Source organism: Candoia aspera, chromosome 2 (genome assembly GCF_035149785.1).
Source record: "Candoia aspera isolate rCanAsp1 chromosome 2, rCanAsp1.hap2, whole genome shotgun sequence".
In the NCBI taxonomy this organism is placed as follows: domain Eukaryota; kingdom Metazoa; phylum Chordata; class Lepidosauria; order Squamata; family Boidae; genus Candoia; species Candoia aspera.
In genome coordinates, this window is record NC_086154.1 from 234,226,257 (window position 1) to 234,246,249 (window position 19,993).

Sequence of the window (19,993 nt, forward strand, 5' to 3'; positions counted from 1 at the left end):
ATAGAAAACATAACCCCCAATTAAGCATGTACAGTTGTAATCGAAATTATTCAACTCTCATTGCAAATCAGGTTGATTGTCAAAATGTACAGACTTTCAGCTGTTTGCAATGAACAAATCAAACAAAAGCAATTGAAATAGCTCGACACAAAAATGCTTCAAGTGGTGTCCCCAAATCAACTGAAAATGCAACTTATAATGACTTCTCCAGTCTCAAAATTATTCAACCTTTTCATGACAAGCATCTTCAGTACTTAGTAGAGCACCTTTTGCTGTTATCACCTGCTGCAAACAAGATGCATAGCCAGACAAAAGCTTCTGGCAGCGTTCCTGAGGAATCTTAGCCCATGAGCAGTGGCCTCCAGTTCAGTAATATTCTTGGGTTTGCGTGCTGCAGCTGCCTTCTTCAAATCCCACCAGAGATTTTCTATGGGGTTCAAGTCAGGTGACTGTGATGGCCACTGTAGAATCTTCCAGGACTTCTTCTGCATCCAAGCCTTAGTGGAATTTGAGGTATACTTGGGATCAATGTCCTGTTGGAAGGTCCAATGACGCCCAAGCTTCAGCTTCCTTACAGATGGCATGACGTTTTCTCCTAGGATTTCCTGATCCTTCAATGAATCCATCTTGCCGTCCACACACTGCAGGTTTCCAGTGCCAGACAATGCAAAGCAGCCCCAGAACATCACCGAGCCACCACCATGCTTAACTGTAGGCAGAGTGTTCTTTTCAGTGTACGCTTCGTTCTTCCTCCTCCAGACATACTGCTGATCCATTGGGCCGAAAAGTTCCAGTTTTGTTTCATAGCTCCACAGAACAGAATCCCAAAACATCTGTGGCTTATTTAAATGATTTTGAACATATTGGAGCCGACTTTTCTTGTGCTTTTGGTCAGTAGTGGTGTACGTCTTGGAGTTCTGGCATGGAAACCTGTGTTTAGTACACACCTTACTAGTGCTCACTGAAACCTCAGTGCCTGTTGCCACCAAGTCTTGCTGCAGGTCTTTTGCAGTCACTCGAGGGTTTCTCTCCACCTGCCTTCTCAGAAATCTGGTTGCAGCCATTGACAGCTTCCTTTTTCTGCCCTGTCCAGGTAGTGTCACCGCTGTTCCTTTAACTTTGAACTTGCGAACTGTGCTTCCAGCGGTGTCTCTAGGAACATTCAGTGCCTTCGCTATCTTTTTGTATCCTGTTCCTTGTTTGTGAAGGGCGATGATCTCTTCTCTTACCTTTTTGGACCATTCTTTTGACTTAGCCATACTGTATTTCTAACATCCAGTCAAACATGACACTCAACAAACCCCTAGCCAGTTCAGGTATTTCATGTGTTCCAGCTCAAGCACACCTGGTGCAACTAATGAAGCCCTTGATTAGTTGCATCAGGTGCGCTTGAGGCAACACCTGTTTTGCATACTGTATGTGTGCTGTTGTGACGGATTCTATTCAGCGGGTTGAATAATTTTGAGACTGGAGAAGTCATTATAAGTTGCATTTTCAGTTGACTTTGGGGACACCACTTGAAGCATTTGTTGTGTTGAGCTATTTCAGTTGCTTTTATTTGATCTGTTCATTGCAAACAGCTGAAAGTTTGTACATTTTGACAATCAACCTGATTTGCAATGGGGGTTGAATAATTTCGATTACAACTGTAGTTGAATGTTAAAATTAGCTAGAAGTGTGGCCCCTGCAAGTGCATTTCCCGTAAGAGATTTGTCCTCTCAAATACAGCGGCTCTCTTCAGTGCTCCTTTCACTTAGTTTGGCAAAGTTGTGATTGTATCATTTTAGGACTAACATAAGCTGTCTCTCTGCTCTCAGAAGTGGTAGAAGTTCTGTCTGTTGGCTTTAGTTGCTCCCAGAAATTATTGTAACTGACTGATGCTACCTTCTTTTCCCATATATGCATGTAACCAAGATGTATAGCATTGGTCTTTAATGGCTACGACTTGGAAAATAAGCTTGCCAATTACTTCCTTGCAGATATGGTTGCATAGTTCATATTTTAATTTTTACAGAGTTTGTGTACATTTTATATATTGCTTCAACATATATAATGGCTGAGAATCAAATGTGTTGTCTAATTGTCTTTGGGCAAGAAGGTGGCTGCAGATTGCATAATACAGGAAGATTTCTCTTCCTTAGCCTGATACTGATTTATTTATTTCATTTAGACGAAGACAAGATCTGGCCACCTTGTATCAGAGTGATTGTAATTCGGTCACCAGTACTGCAGATGGGATCTCTGTATATCATCACAGCTGTGAAACCCGCCACTATTGGAAGGTACCACACAATTGTTGAGAGAAGTCTTTACTCATTATATTTCGAATATTTTTAATTATTATTTACTCCCAAAATATTACTCCCATTTCTAGTGAACCTGTTTTCTTGTATAAGTATTGATTATAATTAATGTAGTGATTTACTGTTATTCTTACAACAGCTCATTTGTTTTTTTTCATTAAAGCACACACACACACAGAGATGTATATCTATATGTACATGTAGGAAATGCACCAAAGAGATTCAGATGAAGACAAATTTCTTCAAGTTTTGTCCAGATTTCCTCTGTCTTTTTCCTTTCCTCATTGCTACTTAAGTGGAGGCTCCTAGCCTTGCATAAAAGGCATTTGCATCTGTTTTGGGGTTGGAGGTTTTTTTTTTCCCCCAAATTCCACCTTCTCTCTTAGTTTATCCTCCCACTATAGAGCATTTTGTTGGACTCTTGGACCTGGTCTGCAGGATACAGGGAAATCAGCACTTGCCATTTGTGTGCAGGTGACTATCTGAACCCAGCTTCCTTCTAACTGAGTTTCCTATTCCATTGATGGACTTACCTGGTGTCTGTGGACAATACTGGCAATAGCTGTGACCTGTTGGGCACTCCAAACAGTGCTGGGTGAAATTACTGTTTAACTTAGCTTTACACTAAGGGTTTGTGGAAAGTTGCAAAAATGACTAGACTCTAATGCTCAGGACTTAATTTTTTTAGCAGTGAACTGGAAAAAAAAATCAGTTTGTACCTGGGATGGGCAAACCTTATAGGACCTCCTCTAAGCCCATTTTTGTGGGACCAGAAAGTGTCATTCATTACTTAACCAAATAAAAAAGCACTAAAAGGTCAGCATTCAACTTCTGTTATGTGGAATGTTCTACAGTATTTTACTAAAAACAATTAAACCTCAAAATTCAAAGAGGTGTATCTCTGGTGCACCCTATGGCTCTCAGAAGCTGAAAAGGTTATTTTTAAAAAGTGTGCCCGTGGTTACACAAAGGCTTCCAGCATGTAATTAAAGGAAGACTCTGACGTAATAATTAGTGTGGGATTCTGCCAATGAAGTTGGACCCCAGCAGCTGCAATGGGCTGCTGAGGCTAGCCTTGCTCCTGAGTGGACTTACGTACAGTAGGTTTTAAAGCATGTCTCCCCAGACTTTAAACAGTTGCTTTTTTTTTTTACAGAGAGAAAGGGATGGAACACACTCTACAGATTCCAGAGGCCTCTGTCAGTAAGGTAATTAATTCTTTAAGGCTTGTTATATAATTGGAGAGATTATTACAGAATTTAAAAAATCTGATTTATTACATTTTAAACTTTTTACAATATTTATGACCTTGCCAGCAAAATATTTTATTTTTTTGTTAGTTCCACGCAGAAGTATACTTTGATCATGAATTGCAAAGTTATGTTCTTGTGGATCAAGGCAGTCAGAATGGTACTGTGGTTAATGGAAACCAAATTCTGCAGGTGAGTATAACAATGAGACATGCTCCTGGCTGATTTTATCAGCCCCTGCCTTTGTGCCCTCTTGGAATTGCCACTTCTCTATCCTTTCTGCTCAGCTGTAATACTGTTAAGTGCATGTGTTTGCTATGTCATATACCACACTCGCTGTATCTTTCTCTCTGAAGTAATGGTTCCAAACGCTTTCGTTAGCACTTAGTTTTCTGCTTTCTAGCTTCTATGTCATTTGTCTACAGCCTAAAACAAAGAGTGAGCCCCATGTTCTGGAACACGGCGATGAAGTGAAGATTGGAGAAACTGTACTATCCTTTCACATACACCCTGGTAGTGAAACCTGTGATGGGTGTGAACCAGGACAAGTTAGAGCCCATCTTCGCCTTGATAAGAAACATGAATCTTCTAGTAAGTAATGAAATGCTATTGGTAACTTCTAGGGAAAAGTTAAATCAAAATATTATACTGAAAATAATAGTTTTACTTATTGCTTGCAGATCTCTCTCTCCATTAAATTTCTCCAACTCCACTATCCGATCTTCATCCAGCATCTCAATAGAAATCCCAGTCTCACTCTTAGAAGAAACGTATCTATCACTGTTGAATTCCTCAGTTTCATCCACCACACCCCCAACCTGATGGAACATTTTAGACCTCATATTTTCTGTGATGTCCTGAATAGCTTGTATAAAAGCTTGGTAGAAGTCAGAAAAAATATGTTTAAAATCTTCCACGTCTCATGCAGTAGATTATAATGACCCCTAGGAGCTTAACCAGCGAAAGTCGAAGATATGGAAAAGTTCCAGAATGTGTATACGCAAGCAAGATTGAGATAGGCAGACAGTTCTGAAGGGAAAATAGAAACAAAGCTGAAGGTTCGAATCAGCTGATTCAATGTATAGGAAAACGCTAATATCTTCAAATTTAGTACAAAAATAATAACAGGAAGATAATTGTTTACTCAATCCTCCTTTATATTTGGAAGGAAAATGAAGTCCAAAACTTAAAGAAGAATTAATCCCAAAAATAATGATAAGCACCAAGAGAGCCAGCTTCTCCTCACTGTAGAAAGCCTCTCTTAGGGTATGCATTGGTGATTTAGAAATGGGGTGGCCAGTCTTAGTATCTCTTTAAGGCTACAGGGTAGCCTGGAAGATGATGACATCCCAGCTAGCTCTTACCAGTCGAACGCGAAATGCTGTTTGCGATCTTCTGGCTGCAAACAGCCATCCAAAGGACAGATGGGATGATTCCAGGTGTTCTCCTTTATCCAGAGAACATTTCTGGGCTTCAGGAAAACCTGCCTGAGCCTGAAAAAAATTGCTGCGTTGTCAGCATTGCCTGCTCAGCCCGCCATTTCCCAACGAGAAGTCTGTTTTCAGTTAGATTCTCAGATTGACTCTCGATTCAGGATGCAGAATGTATAAGCAGATATTCATGTTCTTTAGTCAGCTGACAGCTCTTACGCTGTATCTGACCTCATCCTAATTTCCTGCATTTGCCCATACACTTGAAAACAATTTACAAGGGATCTGAGATTCACTAGAGGACACTCTTTTCATTTTCTACAGAGTGCCTGTTGAATGAGCAATTACTCTGTTTTATTGAACTCCTTTAGTTAAAAGTAAAACTAAAAAGTATCAAATGTTAGTGAAAATAGGATGTTGTTCTCCTAATGTATAGCCATGTGACAATTAAAGGATATACACTTGTATCCTGCTCATCTCAAAACAGTTTAACATAAAATGTAAAATGATGCCTTTCATCAACTCAGAAATAAATTAGTTTAGAAATGGTAAATAACTTAAGCCCCTGCTCAGGTTTCATAATAGAGCGGAAGCTGTGTTAGTCTGCACAACCCATGCAGTCTGGAAGCATCTTCAGGACTAACCAACTTCATTAGGGCATACGCCTTTGTGAGCAACAGTTCATCAGATGCATAGAGTGGCTTGCTCTTACAGGACTTTAAATACAGTGAGTGTGTTAGCAAATAGCAAATGTTCTTATCCTATTCCATTTGCTAATTGCTAATGTAATACTCAGCCTCTTCCTCTTAGTCTCTACAACTGTATACACCCATTTTCCTAAGTTATTTTTCCCCAGCCCTTTCCCCTTCCACAGTGTTTAAAATCCTGCCCATTCTGAACATCTGATGGAGTGAGCTACTGCTCACAAATGTTGATGCACTAATAATGTTGGTTAGTCTTGAAGGTACTATGAGGTAGATCAATACATTAGTATAGGTGTAAACTAACATGGCTTGAAGCAGTCCTTTCTAACCTGATTCCTATCTACATACAGTAATTTACTGGTTTTCTTATTTGATGAAATCCTTTGTATTTCAGTTGGCCCTGCACTGACAAAAGAAGAAAAGGAATTAGTTAGAAGAAAAAAATTAAAACAAATACGTGTAAAATATGGCTTACAGGTAGATATATTTATAAATTTATTTTTAACTGGTAATTAATTTTGGAACCTGTCTTTTTTTAAACATTTGGACTGTAGTCTAATCCCATCTGCCTCAGTTGTGACAGTTATTAAAGTTTGTAATATAGAATGAGATGTCTTATGATAAATAAGAACCAGGATACAATGTTCGATTGAAACTGTGGAGACAGCAGTTCAAGTCCTTATTCAACCATGGAGCTCATATAGTGATTTTGAGTTAAGTCATTCTCTCTCAGCCCAACCTGTTTTGTGTGTCATGGGAATAAAATAAGGGAGAGCCCCATGTACGCTGCCCTGCACTCACAAAGAAAAGGTGGAGTATAAATGCATAAATTATACCCCATTTATGATTACGTGAGCATTTAAGACAAATTTATAGTAGCTCTATCTGTGAGTGTTTTTTGCCAGATTAGCATAGGCAAAGGCTCTGACAGTGTCCGCATCACCATTGTAAACACAATACTGCCTTTTAAAGTGGTCCATTTTTATAGTAACTTACAAATGTAAGAGCGGACCTGCTGGACAAGATCAGAGACCTATCTAATTCAACACCTAGCTTCCTATTGCAGGTAACCAGGTACTTCTGAAAAGTCCACAGATAAGGCTTGAAGGCAAGAACTCTGTTGCTATATTCCCCAGCATGCCATTTGTGAATCAGGGATAAAGAGAAGAAAAACATATTTCTGTTTCCTCTTTATTATGCATATTTTATGAGCCTGTGCCATGTTCTATCCCTCCTAGTCATCTTTTCTAAATTAAAAATACATAAATAATTCATTCTGTTTCATGTCCCATTATTTTGACTGCACTTTTCTGTAGCTGTATATGTAACTAAGATTTTAAGGAGACAAGTATTTTCAGAATTACAAAATACAGAACCTTTTTTAGTAAATTGCTTTCAGTATATCTAATATGAATTTAAAATTATATGTAGTGCTTTTTTAAAAAGAAAAGATTACACTAAGTTTATGAGGTTCCTTTGTGTTTTTAAAAGAATACAGAATATGAAGTTGATAAGGTTGTGAAAAATCCGAATTATAAAGACAGAGCAGGAAAGCGCCGTGAGACTGTTGGAAGTGAAGGGAATTTTTATAGAGATGATACTCCAGCCTCTATACATATGTAAGTTGGTGGTTGTTGTTTTTTTATATTACATAATTAGAAGTTGCAGATATAGCTGTGTGTTACACTAATGTACAATACTGCATAGACTCAGTTCTCTAAATCAAAAATCTGAAATAATTTGGTACATGTACAAATATTGGTTTGGCAGAGACAAGATTTTAGTTGGTCTCTTTCCTCTCTTTTAGGCAGATGGTCTAACTTCCCTTTTGGGGAAGTAAGGCTGCTTGTACCAAAAAGGTGTTTTGTATTCTGGGCATTATCTACCTTGAGAGTAGATAACTCGGTTCTGAGTCTGAAATTTTGCAGGTATCAACTAGCACTTTAAATTGAGTCTGATAAGATTTTGATATCTGCACTAATTGGAAGTCAAGACTGGTATAGTATGATCAGAAAAATGGGCACTGTAAAATATTATAGTTGTATGTTCCCTTCAGAAAGTTCAGATATTTCCTTGCATAAGGCATATTTTATATATATTTTCAAAACAAATCTTAAAACATGACCCCAGTATCTTCCATTTTTGAAACTGCAGTTCTAACTCCCCCTCCCCCTTCTCATGTTTGCTGTTTTGTTTTTGTAGGGAAATTAGTGAGAATAACAGAGGTCACAAAATGTTGGAGAAGATGGGATGGAAGAAAGGAGAAGGACTTGGAAAGAGTGGTGGTGGAATAAAAGATCCGGTAGGTTTTTTTTTTTAGTGAAGAATTCCACCTAAATAACAATACATTTTTAGTTCTGTATTATTTATCAAGCATGAGCCCTGTTAAAATCAGTAGAACTTATTTTTAGGTATACTTGTGCTATAGAATGCACTTGTCTTGCAAACCTGTGCAAACTTATTATGTGGAATAGGTAGAGGTACTCAGTGTGGTATGAAAAGTGGCAAGGCCAGAAAAGCTGGATATTGGGGCTGTGCATGGAATCATTGGAGTTGGAAAGGACCTTGGCAATCACCCTATCCAGCCCCCTCCCCAGTGCAAGAATCCAGTACTGTCACATCCCCAACAGCAAATGGCCATCCTGCCTCTATTTAAATACCTCCAGTAAAGGAGAACTCATTGTCTCCTGAGGCAGCCTGTTCCATGTTAAGTAGCTCTTACCATTAGGACTTTTTTCCTGGTGTCCAATGAAATCTACTTCCTTGTAATTTAAAGCTATTGTTTTTATACTGTTTTCTGGAACAACTCTGAACAATTCTGCCTCATCTACATGAAGATACTTAGATACTTCGAGATAGATACTTCGAGACAGCTATCATGTATCCCTCCAGGTTTCTCTTCTGGAATCCTGGAGGGAAACACACCCAATGCCTCCACCTGTTCCTCATTTTTTTCCTTCCAGGTCTCTTATCATCTTAGTTATTGTCCTATGGACATGCTCCAGTTTCTCAGTGTCCTTCCTAAAATGATGTGTCCACAGCTAGACAAAGTATGTTAGGTGTGGTTGACCAGCACAGAATAGAGAGGAAAAACAATGACTTCTGTTCATGATGACACCATGGTTCTGTTTATGCAGGCTACTAGGATTGCATTAATTTTTTTTGCAGCTGCATCACACTGTTGGTTCATACTCCGCTTGTGATCCACCAAAATACCTAAATCTTTATTTAGGATTGCAATTCAGTATCCTCCCCCCCATCTTATTATCATTGCTTTGATTTGGCATTTTTCTCTGCTGAAATTAATCTTGCTAGTTTTTGCCCAGTGTTCTATCTTACCAAGATTCTCTAAAATTTGCTAAATTCATTCCAATAAATAAATATTTATATTATCCTTGAAGGGATTTGTTTTCCATCTAATGTCATCCACAAAATTGATAGTAATATTTTCTAATCTCTCATCCAGTCATGTTGAACAGCACAAGATCTAAAGCAGAGCCTGCAATTCACTTCACATGATGCTACTGACACGTGTGTCAGATACAATTGTTCAACCAACTTCGTATGCATCTAATGTTAGCATAGTCCAACCCACGTTTGTCATTATCTGTATTAGAATTTCATGTGAGAGTTTGTTAAATGCTTTGCATTCTCATAGTCAGCTAAACCAGGCACTCTATCAAAAAAAGGAGATCAGATTGATTTGATACAAACTCATGCTGGAACCTGCCAAGCAGTGCATTTTTTCTAAATGTTCACAAACCAACTGCTTAAGAATTTTGCCCAGTATCAGTCAAACTGATCAATTCCCCTTTTTGAAGATAGCAACAACATTTGTCTTGCTCCTGTCCTCTGGCATTCCACCAGTCTTCCATGAAATAGCAAAGAATACAGAAATACAGGAGGCTCTGAGATGACATCCACAAGATCCTTTTAGATGTAATTGGATGTAATTGGTCTGGTCCTGGTGTTTTCAACACATTTTGTTGGTAGTCAGGCACTCTCTAACATCTTTTTACTTACCTCGCATTACCACTCCTAACTTTTGTTAATTGTCTTAGTTAGATTAATATCCTTTGTGGAGAAGTTCAAAGCAAAATAGGTGTTGAGGTCTGCTTCTCCCCATCACCTGTTAATAACCTGACATCCTCTCCTCCTCCTTCCTTTATCTCCTGATAACAGTAAAAAACGGGCTTTTTGTAGCTTTGAAAGCCTAAATTCATTTCTCATTTTAGCCTAACCATTTCTGAAGATATTAGCTATTTGTTCATATACATCCTTGCTTTTCCATTTCCCATACAAATACTTGAAAACTTGAAAACTCCCTGCACATCCACAAAAATTACCTAAGCTTCCATTTTTTCCCTCATTGAAATAGTGTGCAATTGTATTTCCAGTACCTTATTTTTGGGAAGCTTCCAACCTTCCTGGTCATCTTTTGACCTGAGGATTTCTGGCCACTGGGTCTTACCTGTAACTTCTCTCAGCTTATTGAAATTGGCTCTCCTGAAGCCTAACATGCATGCACGACTAATCTCCAGTTTCTTTTTCTGTAGCATCCTGAACTCCACAATGAAATGGTCACTTTCACACCTCTACCACCCTATTAGTTAGGATCATGTTTCAACAAGCCTGCAATTTCACGCTTTCATATAAGCCTGAAAAAAGACAGTGCTGTTTCAGCGAACCAAAATTAAAGCAGCAACATCTTGAATGCATATTATTAAAGCAGCAGTTTTTTTCTTTCCACATTTTTTGCAGAAATGAAGAAGGAAGTGGTCATTTTTTTAAAAGAGGTGCTATAGTCATGCCCTGCATATTACAAAGCACCTCTTTCAGATCATACTTGAAGCGTGCATTATATACCCTCCTGGTTTTAAAATTTGATAAAAAATAAATAATAGAATTAATATACTTATGCTAAAAACATTTTAAAATTAGGATAATAGGTTCCTGTTTAGTGGATACTAGATATATAATTTGACTGATAAATTTGTTTTCAGGCATTTGGAATTACAGAAAAAGAAAGTCAATACAGTTAGTCCTCACTTACCAACCACTTGTTCAGCAACTGTTTGAAGTTACAACAGTGCTGAAAAAATAACTTTACGGCCAATTTACAACCATTTACGACCTTCAAGAGTCCCTCAGTCACATGATTGCCATTAGAGTCAGTAGATGTTGTCCTGTGCCTGACCTGTGGTTCCCCCCCCCACCTTGCAGAGCAGATAGAGAGAAAGAGATTGCAAGAGACTGAGTGGTTTGCTCTTCTACACACTGAAAGCAATGTGATTGTGCCAGCAGCCCAGGGCTGGGAGCTGCAGGTGCACTACGCAAACAGCTTACAGTACTCTCTTGAAATCCCTTCTCCAATCTCTGCTCTGTGTGTGGGGGGAAGGGTCTGGCAAAGAGAGATTGCCTACAGAAATCGCTTGCTTTTTCTCCCCGCCCCCCCCACCACTCTGTATTGTGGAGAGATTGGAGAGGGATTTCAAGAGAGCAAGCTATTTGCTCTTCTACACATTGAAAGCAATGTGATCACACTGGCAGCGGGAAAGGGTCAGGCAAAGGAGAGATTGCCTACAGAAATCGCTTGCTTCCTCTACCCCCCCACCCAGAGAGATTGGAGAAGGGATTTCAAGAGAGTACTGTAAGCTGTCTGTGTAGCATACCCGTGGCTCCCAGCCCCAGAATGCACCATTGCATTGCTTTCGATGTGTACAAGACAGTAAGCAGGCACTCCAGTGTTCCAAAGGGCAGAGGAGTGGTTAGGAGGCAAACAAAAGCTGAAGGAGTGAAATTGACTAATCTTGTCTCTTTCCAGCTGGAAAGCACAGTCAGGGTCAAGTGATTTCCCACTTAGCAATTGCTTTGCTTAGTCCCAATTAGGGTCTAAGCAGAGTTGCCAGTCCCAGTTAGGGTCATTAAGTGAGGCATAATGCAAACTATATTTTAGCCCAAAAGAACCTTGGGCATACAATCCTCTGGTTAGTTAACCAAGGGTCATCAGAGGCAGATATTTTCTGCCACCTCAATTCCCTTGGAGAAAAGCGTAAGATTTGTTGCTGCTTATTCGGGCACTGCTAAGCCACTTATACTTGCCAACAAGTATTTGTGTATGGAAATGGGAAACTATAAAGTCGGAGCACACATGAAATGGAAAATGTATGTTCCATGTATGAAGCAAACACATTGTGGTTCAGAAATTCATCTGGGCTGTTCTGCGTGGGTCATGATTTAACTAGACTGAAACTCTAAACATTTTGGTTGTTTCTGGTTTCATGTGGGAAAAATCTGCAAGGGTCTTATAAGCAAGTAAGATAAGATGGGCCTTGCCCATCCTCCTCCCTATGCCTGTGTGCCAACCTGGTTAGGTTATCTCTTTTCTGCTGCCACACATGAATTCAAGTGTAAGATCCCTGGCTGGCCCTCCCCCACACCCTTCATGATCTCCCAGCACCCTCCTCCCCCTGTAGCTGCCACAGCCCATCTGCCCCTCCCCTAATGGCTAATCCCAATGGCTTTTGTTCCCTTACTTCCCTGCTACTGCTGCTGTGCTTGAAAGCACGGCATACCCAGCCAGCCCACTTGGCCTCCCTGCCAACCTTTTCATCACCTTACTTTCCACTACCTGCACTTGGCTGCAGCTCTGTGCAAACATGGATGGTTTTGCATTTTCCCATCTGTCTCCCACACCAGAACACCTCTGCTCAGAATGTATGCATTATGTCCAGGCTCAGACCCAGAATGTGTGTTCTGAGTCCGTGCCTGAACGTAACACGCATGCTTTGGAAAAGTATTGCCTGTTCCATGCATGCAATGTTTTGTAATCCCTATTACTCAGTATTAAGATACCTGTGATTGGGAACTGTTCTGACAGCATAGTAGGGATGAGCAAACTATTCCAATGAGATGCTTTACAACATGCAAGAACACTAACAAAGCATCTCTTCAAATCATTGAAGCAAAAGCATCTTTTATAAGGTTTTCTGCAGCTGTTTCTCAACAATCTCTGTCTAGGAACAGCTGGAGTAAAGTAGCTGTGCATGCATATACATAAAGAGGCAGCTATGTGAACCTTGTAAAATATGTGGCTGTTTCAATTAATTGAAAAATGGGATTCATTCTTGCTTGTGTGCATTGTAAAAAATCTATTTCAAATGTTTTGCACAATCCTACAGTATAGGCATATGAACATTGGAGCTGTAACTGCCATTCTACTTTGACAGAATGGAGTTTTGCTTTAAAAGCAAAGGGTTCTGTGCATAGATGTCATATGAAATTGTATTGGCAAGGATATAGGTGGTGCACTGTATTAAATTTACTGGAACTGATAAAGCAAACAAATTCAAATTTCTCAGTGATCTTTTCATTTTTACTGCTTGCTAACAAGCCTAAGAAACATGATATGCATGCGTGATATGCATGGCTGTCATACTAACATTATATACAACAGGGTTAAGAAATTAAGAAATCTGCTCTGAAACGGCAATAAGGCTTGCAATAATTCAAACTGCAAGGATGATTAAACTTTGAAAAAGTCTTTCAAACTGTAAGAGCTTTTCTCAGGGGTGGCATGTTTGGTATTTCAGATGCTGCCATATTGGAACTCCCCGGAGCCTTAGATTGGTCATTTATGAGGAAAACTGGAAATTGTACCTGTGTCTGAAGGGTCACTGCTAAACTGACTTTAGGTTTAATTAAGTTGTCTAATAAAATCGGAATGTATGATAAAATTAAAGTGTGAACTAGCAGTTCGCCTGACTGAAACATACACTTGAAAATTGACATTGCAAAACTAATTGAAGGCATAACTACTGAACATATTTACTGGTTTTGGTAAAACAAATTAGTCTTAAAGACACTTCAAAGTACAGGAAATTTCTCAATTAATATCTGATCGTGTAATATACTTGGTAAAATCTAACTCTGCTATGCAGTGGGACTCCCAATCACCCTCTCCTCTCTCTGTAGCCTGTCTCTCTTTTAGAGTATATTTTGAGGGTGTGGCTGGGAGAGGAACAAAGTAAATGAGGCAATATATTTCTATATGTTATTATATTTTGCTATTAGCCATTTTGGGTGGCTTAGTGCCACAAAGGAAGGGTGGAATTGTATCTGCAAAGCACTAATACACATCACCAGTGCCTTAATAATATTTTAGCAAAGTAATAACATTATTTCCAAGTTCTGCACACAGCTGTTTTTCCAAGTCTAACAAAATAATTAAAATTACAGAATGCATGTTTATTGAATTTAATTTGTAAAAATTCAATGTCTAACAGATCAAACTTCAGCTGCACAGAAAGCACGCAGGCTTAGGTGCAAGTATGCCTATTTCTGCTGAAGAGGTTCAGATCATCAATACCAAAAACAAAAGGAACTGGGAAAAAGCAAGAGAGAGATTTGCAGAAAACTTCCAGGATTCTAAAACGCTGAAAAAATGCACCGAAGGATCTAACCTGAGTTAGAGAAGCTGCAGAATTAAATTCATTAACTTTAGCTTGTTTATGTAATTATGAGGTTTCTTTTTTTTCTTTAAAGTTGGAAGTTTATTTGTTGTATATTAGACTGCTGTATATGCTCACTTAATTGCGAAGCATTGTCAGATTTATATGCTGATTTGTTTCTCTAACACCAATTTTAAGCATAAGATGTGCACAAATTGAAATGGCCCAGTTCTTTTTGAAGAATTTTGGAAGTGAGTATGAGGGTAATTCAGGATTATTTTTTTTTATTCCACCATGTTGAAATAATTAATTTCTATCACTTTTCGGACTCTTCATGGATCTCATAGGAGTTTGTGGCCCAATGCAACAGAAAACAAGCAAACAAGAGCCAAAAGAGAAGCAATACTGATGCATCTCACTTTCATATAATATGAAATCACTAGATTTTCTAATGTTAGACACAATTCTATTTTAAATGCAGTATCACTATTTTTGGTGAGAAAACTATATACAAAAAGCCACACAGAGGGCCTTATTTTCTTCTGTGAAGAATTTTGAGGGTTGTACATTAAGCTTCTAGTATTCCATTGAGGTAGCATGCTTAGGAACTGATATGATACTCAGCTCTTCTGTACATTAATAATTGCATTACACAGTTCGAGGGCTGAACTACTACAGAATTCAGAATCTTCCTGGATTCAAGGATTGCTTTTGATGACCATGCAAGGATGATTCTACTCCAGTTTAGCTTTTTCAATATGCAAGGAATTCTGAGGTAGGAAATGCAATCATAGATTTGGAAGTGACACAATCTAGGACTTTGGCACCGTAAACTAGTCTTAAAAGTATAGATTAGCCCTAGGAAGTAAACTTCTGTCTTCAGTCTGTACTGCCATACACCTTCAGATTTTTAATAGACAAGCACTATTTATTAACCTTTATCCATTGCTGGCAATGGAATTTAGGCTGGATTGTTTTTCCCTCCATTTTCCTCCAGGGCAGAGACTGAACATTTATTTATTGAAATGTTAATAAACCATGCTTTCAAAGGATGTGCTGTGAATTTTTAACTCACAAAAGAGATAAACAGAAGAATTCGATCAAATTTCATTTGTATTTATGCCACTTGTACTTAGATAGAATAATCTGCATTGTGAGTAACTGACTTGAACAATTGCTAAAAGTGCTTAGTGGATCAATACTTGGTTTTATTTTTGATTTTTTAAGGTGATGCTAGAATTCTTACATCAAAGTCCAGTGACCTGAAAAGATCATTCAGCCCAGATTTCATCCAAATATCACTACTTAACCATCTAGGAAAGGAAACTGGTTGATAGCCTTAGTTTCAAAAATCTTAAGCCCCTTTCAGATTTTATTATTGAGAATAGCATGTTTATTCTTAACTAATCCAAAATGTCTTCGATTCTCTAAGTGGCACTTACTATGGCTTAAACATGTCTTCTCCCTTGGCTCTCAGACAACTAATGAAAAATTGTATTGAAATATCTGTAACACAATAAAGCTAATACCAGTCATAGTTCTGTCATCCCCAGACAGCATTGCTTCCAGAACAGACACGTTTTTTGCAAGCTTTTTTCAACTGCCTTTATTTGATTAGTCTCAGAGCAGAACAACAAAATGACAGTGGTAATAATTTTAATTACAAGATTTTAGAGATAATACATTTTACAGATTACAAGATTTTAGAAGTGAAACTTTAAACTGAACAGTTTCATACAAAAACAAAACAATTCTCAAAGCAAGTTATGTTTTTAAGCATTAGTGGAATTAGGCCCAGAGGATCATGTATTATTTAATTACAATATATTTGAACTGAAGGACATTTAAGTAGGTTCACATAATATGTGGAAAGTACTGTAGAAACATAAATATACTGGGTTCATATATCAAACTAAACTATAATGGGATTTGTTTGGTTTTGGTTTAGTGTAGGGGTACACAACTGAGGCTGTAGATCCCTTTCAAAGTTTGCCACAATGTAGTAATGTGGAAAATGTTAAATATATGGTATGGAAGTACATTAACTATAATCTGAAAAAGTTGTATAACCTTGGTTTAGCAAGAATCCAGACTTTGATGTTTAGAAAACTGCTCTGTAAAGGATATGTTGGAAGGATACCTTGTTAAGTATCTTGTTTCATGTGTACAAGTGATGTAAGATACCCACTGTAGCAAGGTCTTGGTTTTTCAGTTTTTTTGGTCATCCTATTGGGAGGAAAAGAGCTTGTGAGTTACTATTTATGATCTAACTTATCTATGTCTAAAACCTTGAGTGCTACAGAAGATTTACAAATCAAATCATCAAAATTTTATTTACTGTCCAAGTATGATTTACAAAAATAACACTATTTAATAACTAATACTACTAGAAAAGCTACTTCTTGAAAAAGGCCATGAAGTTTGAGAAAAATATATGCAAGTAGCAGTAGTATTCCTATATAAGTCAAAGGAACATGACTTGCTTTTGCACAATTTGATTTTGGAGGGTGTAACCAATAAATGCAGTACATGGAACTGCCTTATTTTCTCAGTCCTCCTTTGTGGGCCACTTATTAATTGCACAAAAGACAGTAACACTTTTTACACTTGGAGATTTCATGGATAGTATGGGATATCTTGGAAAGCATCTAAGGCTGCAGTCAGAGAACTTGTACGTCATGTCAGAGTTCACTTTTGCCCAACAGCAAAAGACACTTTACTAAGCTTACTATTTTCATAGTAATACAATAAAAGGATCTTCATGTTCTCTCCCACCCCCCCACCCCACCACCCCACCCCACCCAATTACGAAGAACACTTCTAGAGATACAATAAAACTAAAGGAATTGAACAATCCTTTGAAAAAAGGAGTTGAAGATTGTACTCCAAAGGTGAAGACCACAACATTGACAAATAACATACTACACAGTAGACTGAGTTTGTCTCATTGTCCTGCATACACCTGTAAGCATCACTGCTGTATTAATCCACTGTATAAGGGTCCCAGGTTCTCTTGCTGCTTCCTATCTGTGAGCTTGAAATGGTAAGCCGTTATTGGGAGTGGGCTCTGCTCCACGTGCACTAGTTCAATTTAACCTTGAAAATAATGTAAAACCTTGTTTGTCTTAAAGATATGCGTGCATTTGCTAAGATCCCCCCCCCCCGCTTCAATTACACTGGGAATTCAATGCTTTATGTTTGTAAGAAACCTTCCCCTTTCCTGCCTAACGTTGTTGGGGGGCGGGGCGGTTGCTGCAGTGAAAGAGAAAATGATTCCCAACTATTTAAACATTTTTTAAGCTAAGGGGGAGGGAAAGAGAATCTGTGGTTGGCTTCACACAAGCTAAGCCATGCTGCCTTTTGTCTCCTTTTAGACTTTACTTTTAGGACAAGCCAATGAGATTTGCAAAAAGTTTTTGGAATTCAGCGTTTCCATTCCCGCCAATTTTGCCTGGATTTAGCTTGGATTGCCTTTCCAACTACTTACCCTTCCCGGCAAGATTTTCCAAATTGTAAACAGTTTTAATCCATCCAACTTACTTTCAATAAGTCCTCACGTTTATTGAGTGCTCTCGACAACAACAGCGTTACGAAAAGCAATCTCTGTCCTTTTAAAAGCACAAGAGAGAAAGTTACATTAGCAATTCCACATCTTCCCCCATCGTCTTCCGCTTCTGAGGCACGGAGCATCACGTGCTTTGTCTTAAAGAACCCGTGCGCAATTTTATGAGTGCGCTGAGGGTTAAACCGCTGAGCCAATCAGAAGGTGGGCGGTTCGAATCCGCATGATGGGGTGAGCTCCCGTTGCTAGTCCCAGCTCCTGCCAACCTAGCAGTTCGAAAACATGCCAATGTGAGTAGATTAATAGGTACCGCTTCGGCAGGCAGGTAACGGCGTTCCGTGTAGTCATGCCGGCCACATGACCACGGAAGTGTCTACGGACAAACACCGGCTCTTTGGCTTTGAAACGGCGATGAGCACCACCCCCTAGAGTCGGACACGGCTGGACTTAATGTCATTCTCTACAAAAGGAAATTCAACTGACAATTCCTTTTAAAGCTGTGTTTTTCGCACTTGCTGGGGAATTCTGGGAGTTGAAGTCCACACATCTTAAAGTCGCCAAGTTTCAAAAACACTGCTTTAGATGCTTTCATTTTTTTCTTTCTCCCCCTAAATAGTTTTATAATAAATTATTAAAATAGTATTGCAATCACTTGTCAAAAGCTTGTATATATTTTTGACCAGTTTTTTAAAAAAAACCCATATCCTTATATTTTACTATTCTTCCTTGTGATTTAATTTGCTTTTACATCTTATCTTTTATATTAAAGTTGACTGCTGGTGAACCACCTGGACTAGTCCCTATAGTTTTCTTGGCAAGATCTGCAGAAGGGGTTTGCCATTGCCTTTTTCCTAGGTCAGGGAGAGTGACTGGCCAAGGTCACTCAGCAGGCTTTGGTCCTAACATGGGACTACAACTCACCATCTCCCAGTTTCTAGCCTGGTGCCTTAATCACTACACCAAATTGACTCTCCTATTTTATATTTAATAGAAAACTTAATTATATAAAGCTGTCACCATATCTCTATATATCTCATATTTTATTTCTCGTAATTCCCAGCATTAAGAATATTCATTGGTTGGTTACACTGCACATTCTCTGACCTGTAGTGCCAAACAATCAAAGCCAAAGCCCTGCAAGAAAACTCTTTATTCTTCAGACTCCCTTAAGAGATTAAAGTTTTGCCAGCCAGTCTGGACATTAAGGGAGAGAAGCTTTTTCAAGATGCCTGTGAAAGTTGGACATTAAAAAAGGAAGATGGAAGAAGAATTGATGCATTCAAATTGTGGTGTTGGCAAAGATTATGGAAAATACCATGGACTGCCAGAAGAACAAATAAATCAGTTTTAGAAGAAATACAACCAGAATGTTCCCTAGAGGCGAAGATAACTAGGCTTAGACTCTCATACTTTGGACACATCGTCAGGAAGGACTGATCTCTTGAAAAGGACATCATGTTTGGTAAAGTCGAGGGCCAGCAGAAAAGAGGAAGACCTTCAATGCGATGGATTGATACAATTACCGCAACGATGGATGCAAACATTGGAACAGTCAGGCATATGGCGCAAGACCGAATAGCATTTCGTTCTGTTATACATAGGGTCACCATGAGTCATAAATGACTCGACGGCAGCTAACAACAACAACCTGTAGTGTTAAGAAGAATTCCCTGAATTCGTAGACTTTTTGTTCCAATTGCTTCTTTTGGCCACGAGAGGCTGCCATAGCTATAGCAGAATTAACCAGCAATCATGGGTGAGCTGCAAAGAAATAGTGTAGAGGACGAAACAGTAATTAAAAATAGTGGTAGTTTTTTCAGTGATGGAAATTCCAGTCCCAATTACTGTCACTGAATGAGGAGTACCTGTATGTGAAGCTTTGGATTTTGCAACTGATGGCCCTTACTTTAGCAGCAATGACTTCAACCAAACATTTCCTGTTGATTTGTTCACAGAGAACAACTTATTTGGGGTCTCTCTTGCAAGAACTATAGGTCATGCCACAACATTCCAGTTGGATTAAGGTCAGGATTTTGAAAATATGGAATTTCTTCCATGAATTTCCGTAAGAGATCTTTGCACCAGTTCTGAATCAGTTCTGGACTTGTCCAATATCACAGTGTTGGTTGTGTCTAAGACCGAGCCAATTTATTTCTAAAAATTTTTTTAAAAAGGAAAAAATGTACTTATTTAGTACATCCAAAATTGCAACAAAAGTGATTTATTGATTTGTTTACATGAAATCTGCAGAGCTTTTAGGTGAGAATTTGCCTCATTCCATCTTGTAGCTCTTT

The 19,993-nt window shown here is 38.6% G+C and overlaps 1 protein-coding gene, 1 long non-coding RNA gene and 1 other non-coding gene across 3 annotated transcripts in view; 1 reads left to right on the forward strand and 2 right to left on the reverse strand.

The window, feature by feature from the left end:
• Positions 1 to 15,186, forward strand: part of AGGF1 (angiogenic factor with G-patch and FHA domains 1) — a 33,982-nt gene extending 18,796 nt beyond the window's left edge. The window contains exons 7-14 of the mRNA XM_063295545.1: positions 2,171 to 2,282; positions 3,460 to 3,511; positions 3,644 to 3,745; positions 3,979 to 4,144; positions 6,082 to 6,164; positions 7,179 to 7,306; positions 7,890 to 7,989; positions 13,973 to 15,186. Of these exons, the coding sequence (XP_063151615.1) occupies positions 2,171 to 2,282; positions 3,460 to 3,511; positions 3,644 to 3,745; positions 3,979 to 4,144; positions 6,082 to 6,164; positions 7,179 to 7,306; positions 7,890 to 7,989; positions 13,973 to 14,158 (929 nt within the window). The 3' untranslated portion in view covers positions 14,159 to 15,186. The remainder of the gene's footprint in view (positions 1 to 2,170; positions 2,283 to 3,459; positions 3,512 to 3,643; positions 3,746 to 3,978; positions 4,145 to 6,081; positions 6,165 to 7,178; positions 7,307 to 7,889; positions 7,990 to 13,972) is intronic.
• On the reverse strand, positions 14,542 to 17,865 carry LOC134491652 (uncharacterized). Its single transcript, XR_010067348.1, has 2 exons — positions 17,625 to 17,865; positions 14,542 to 16,363 (listed from the first exon to the last, which is right to left on the reverse strand). It is a non-coding gene; the product is annotated as an uncharacterized LOC134491652 (long non-coding RNA).
• On the reverse strand, positions 16,565 to 16,696 carry LOC134492620 (small nucleolar RNA SNORA47). The gene has a single exon (XR_010067496.1). It is a non-coding gene; the product is annotated as a small nucleolar RNA SNORA47 (small nucleolar RNA).
• Positions 17,866 to 19,993: the final 2,128 nt, after the last annotated feature.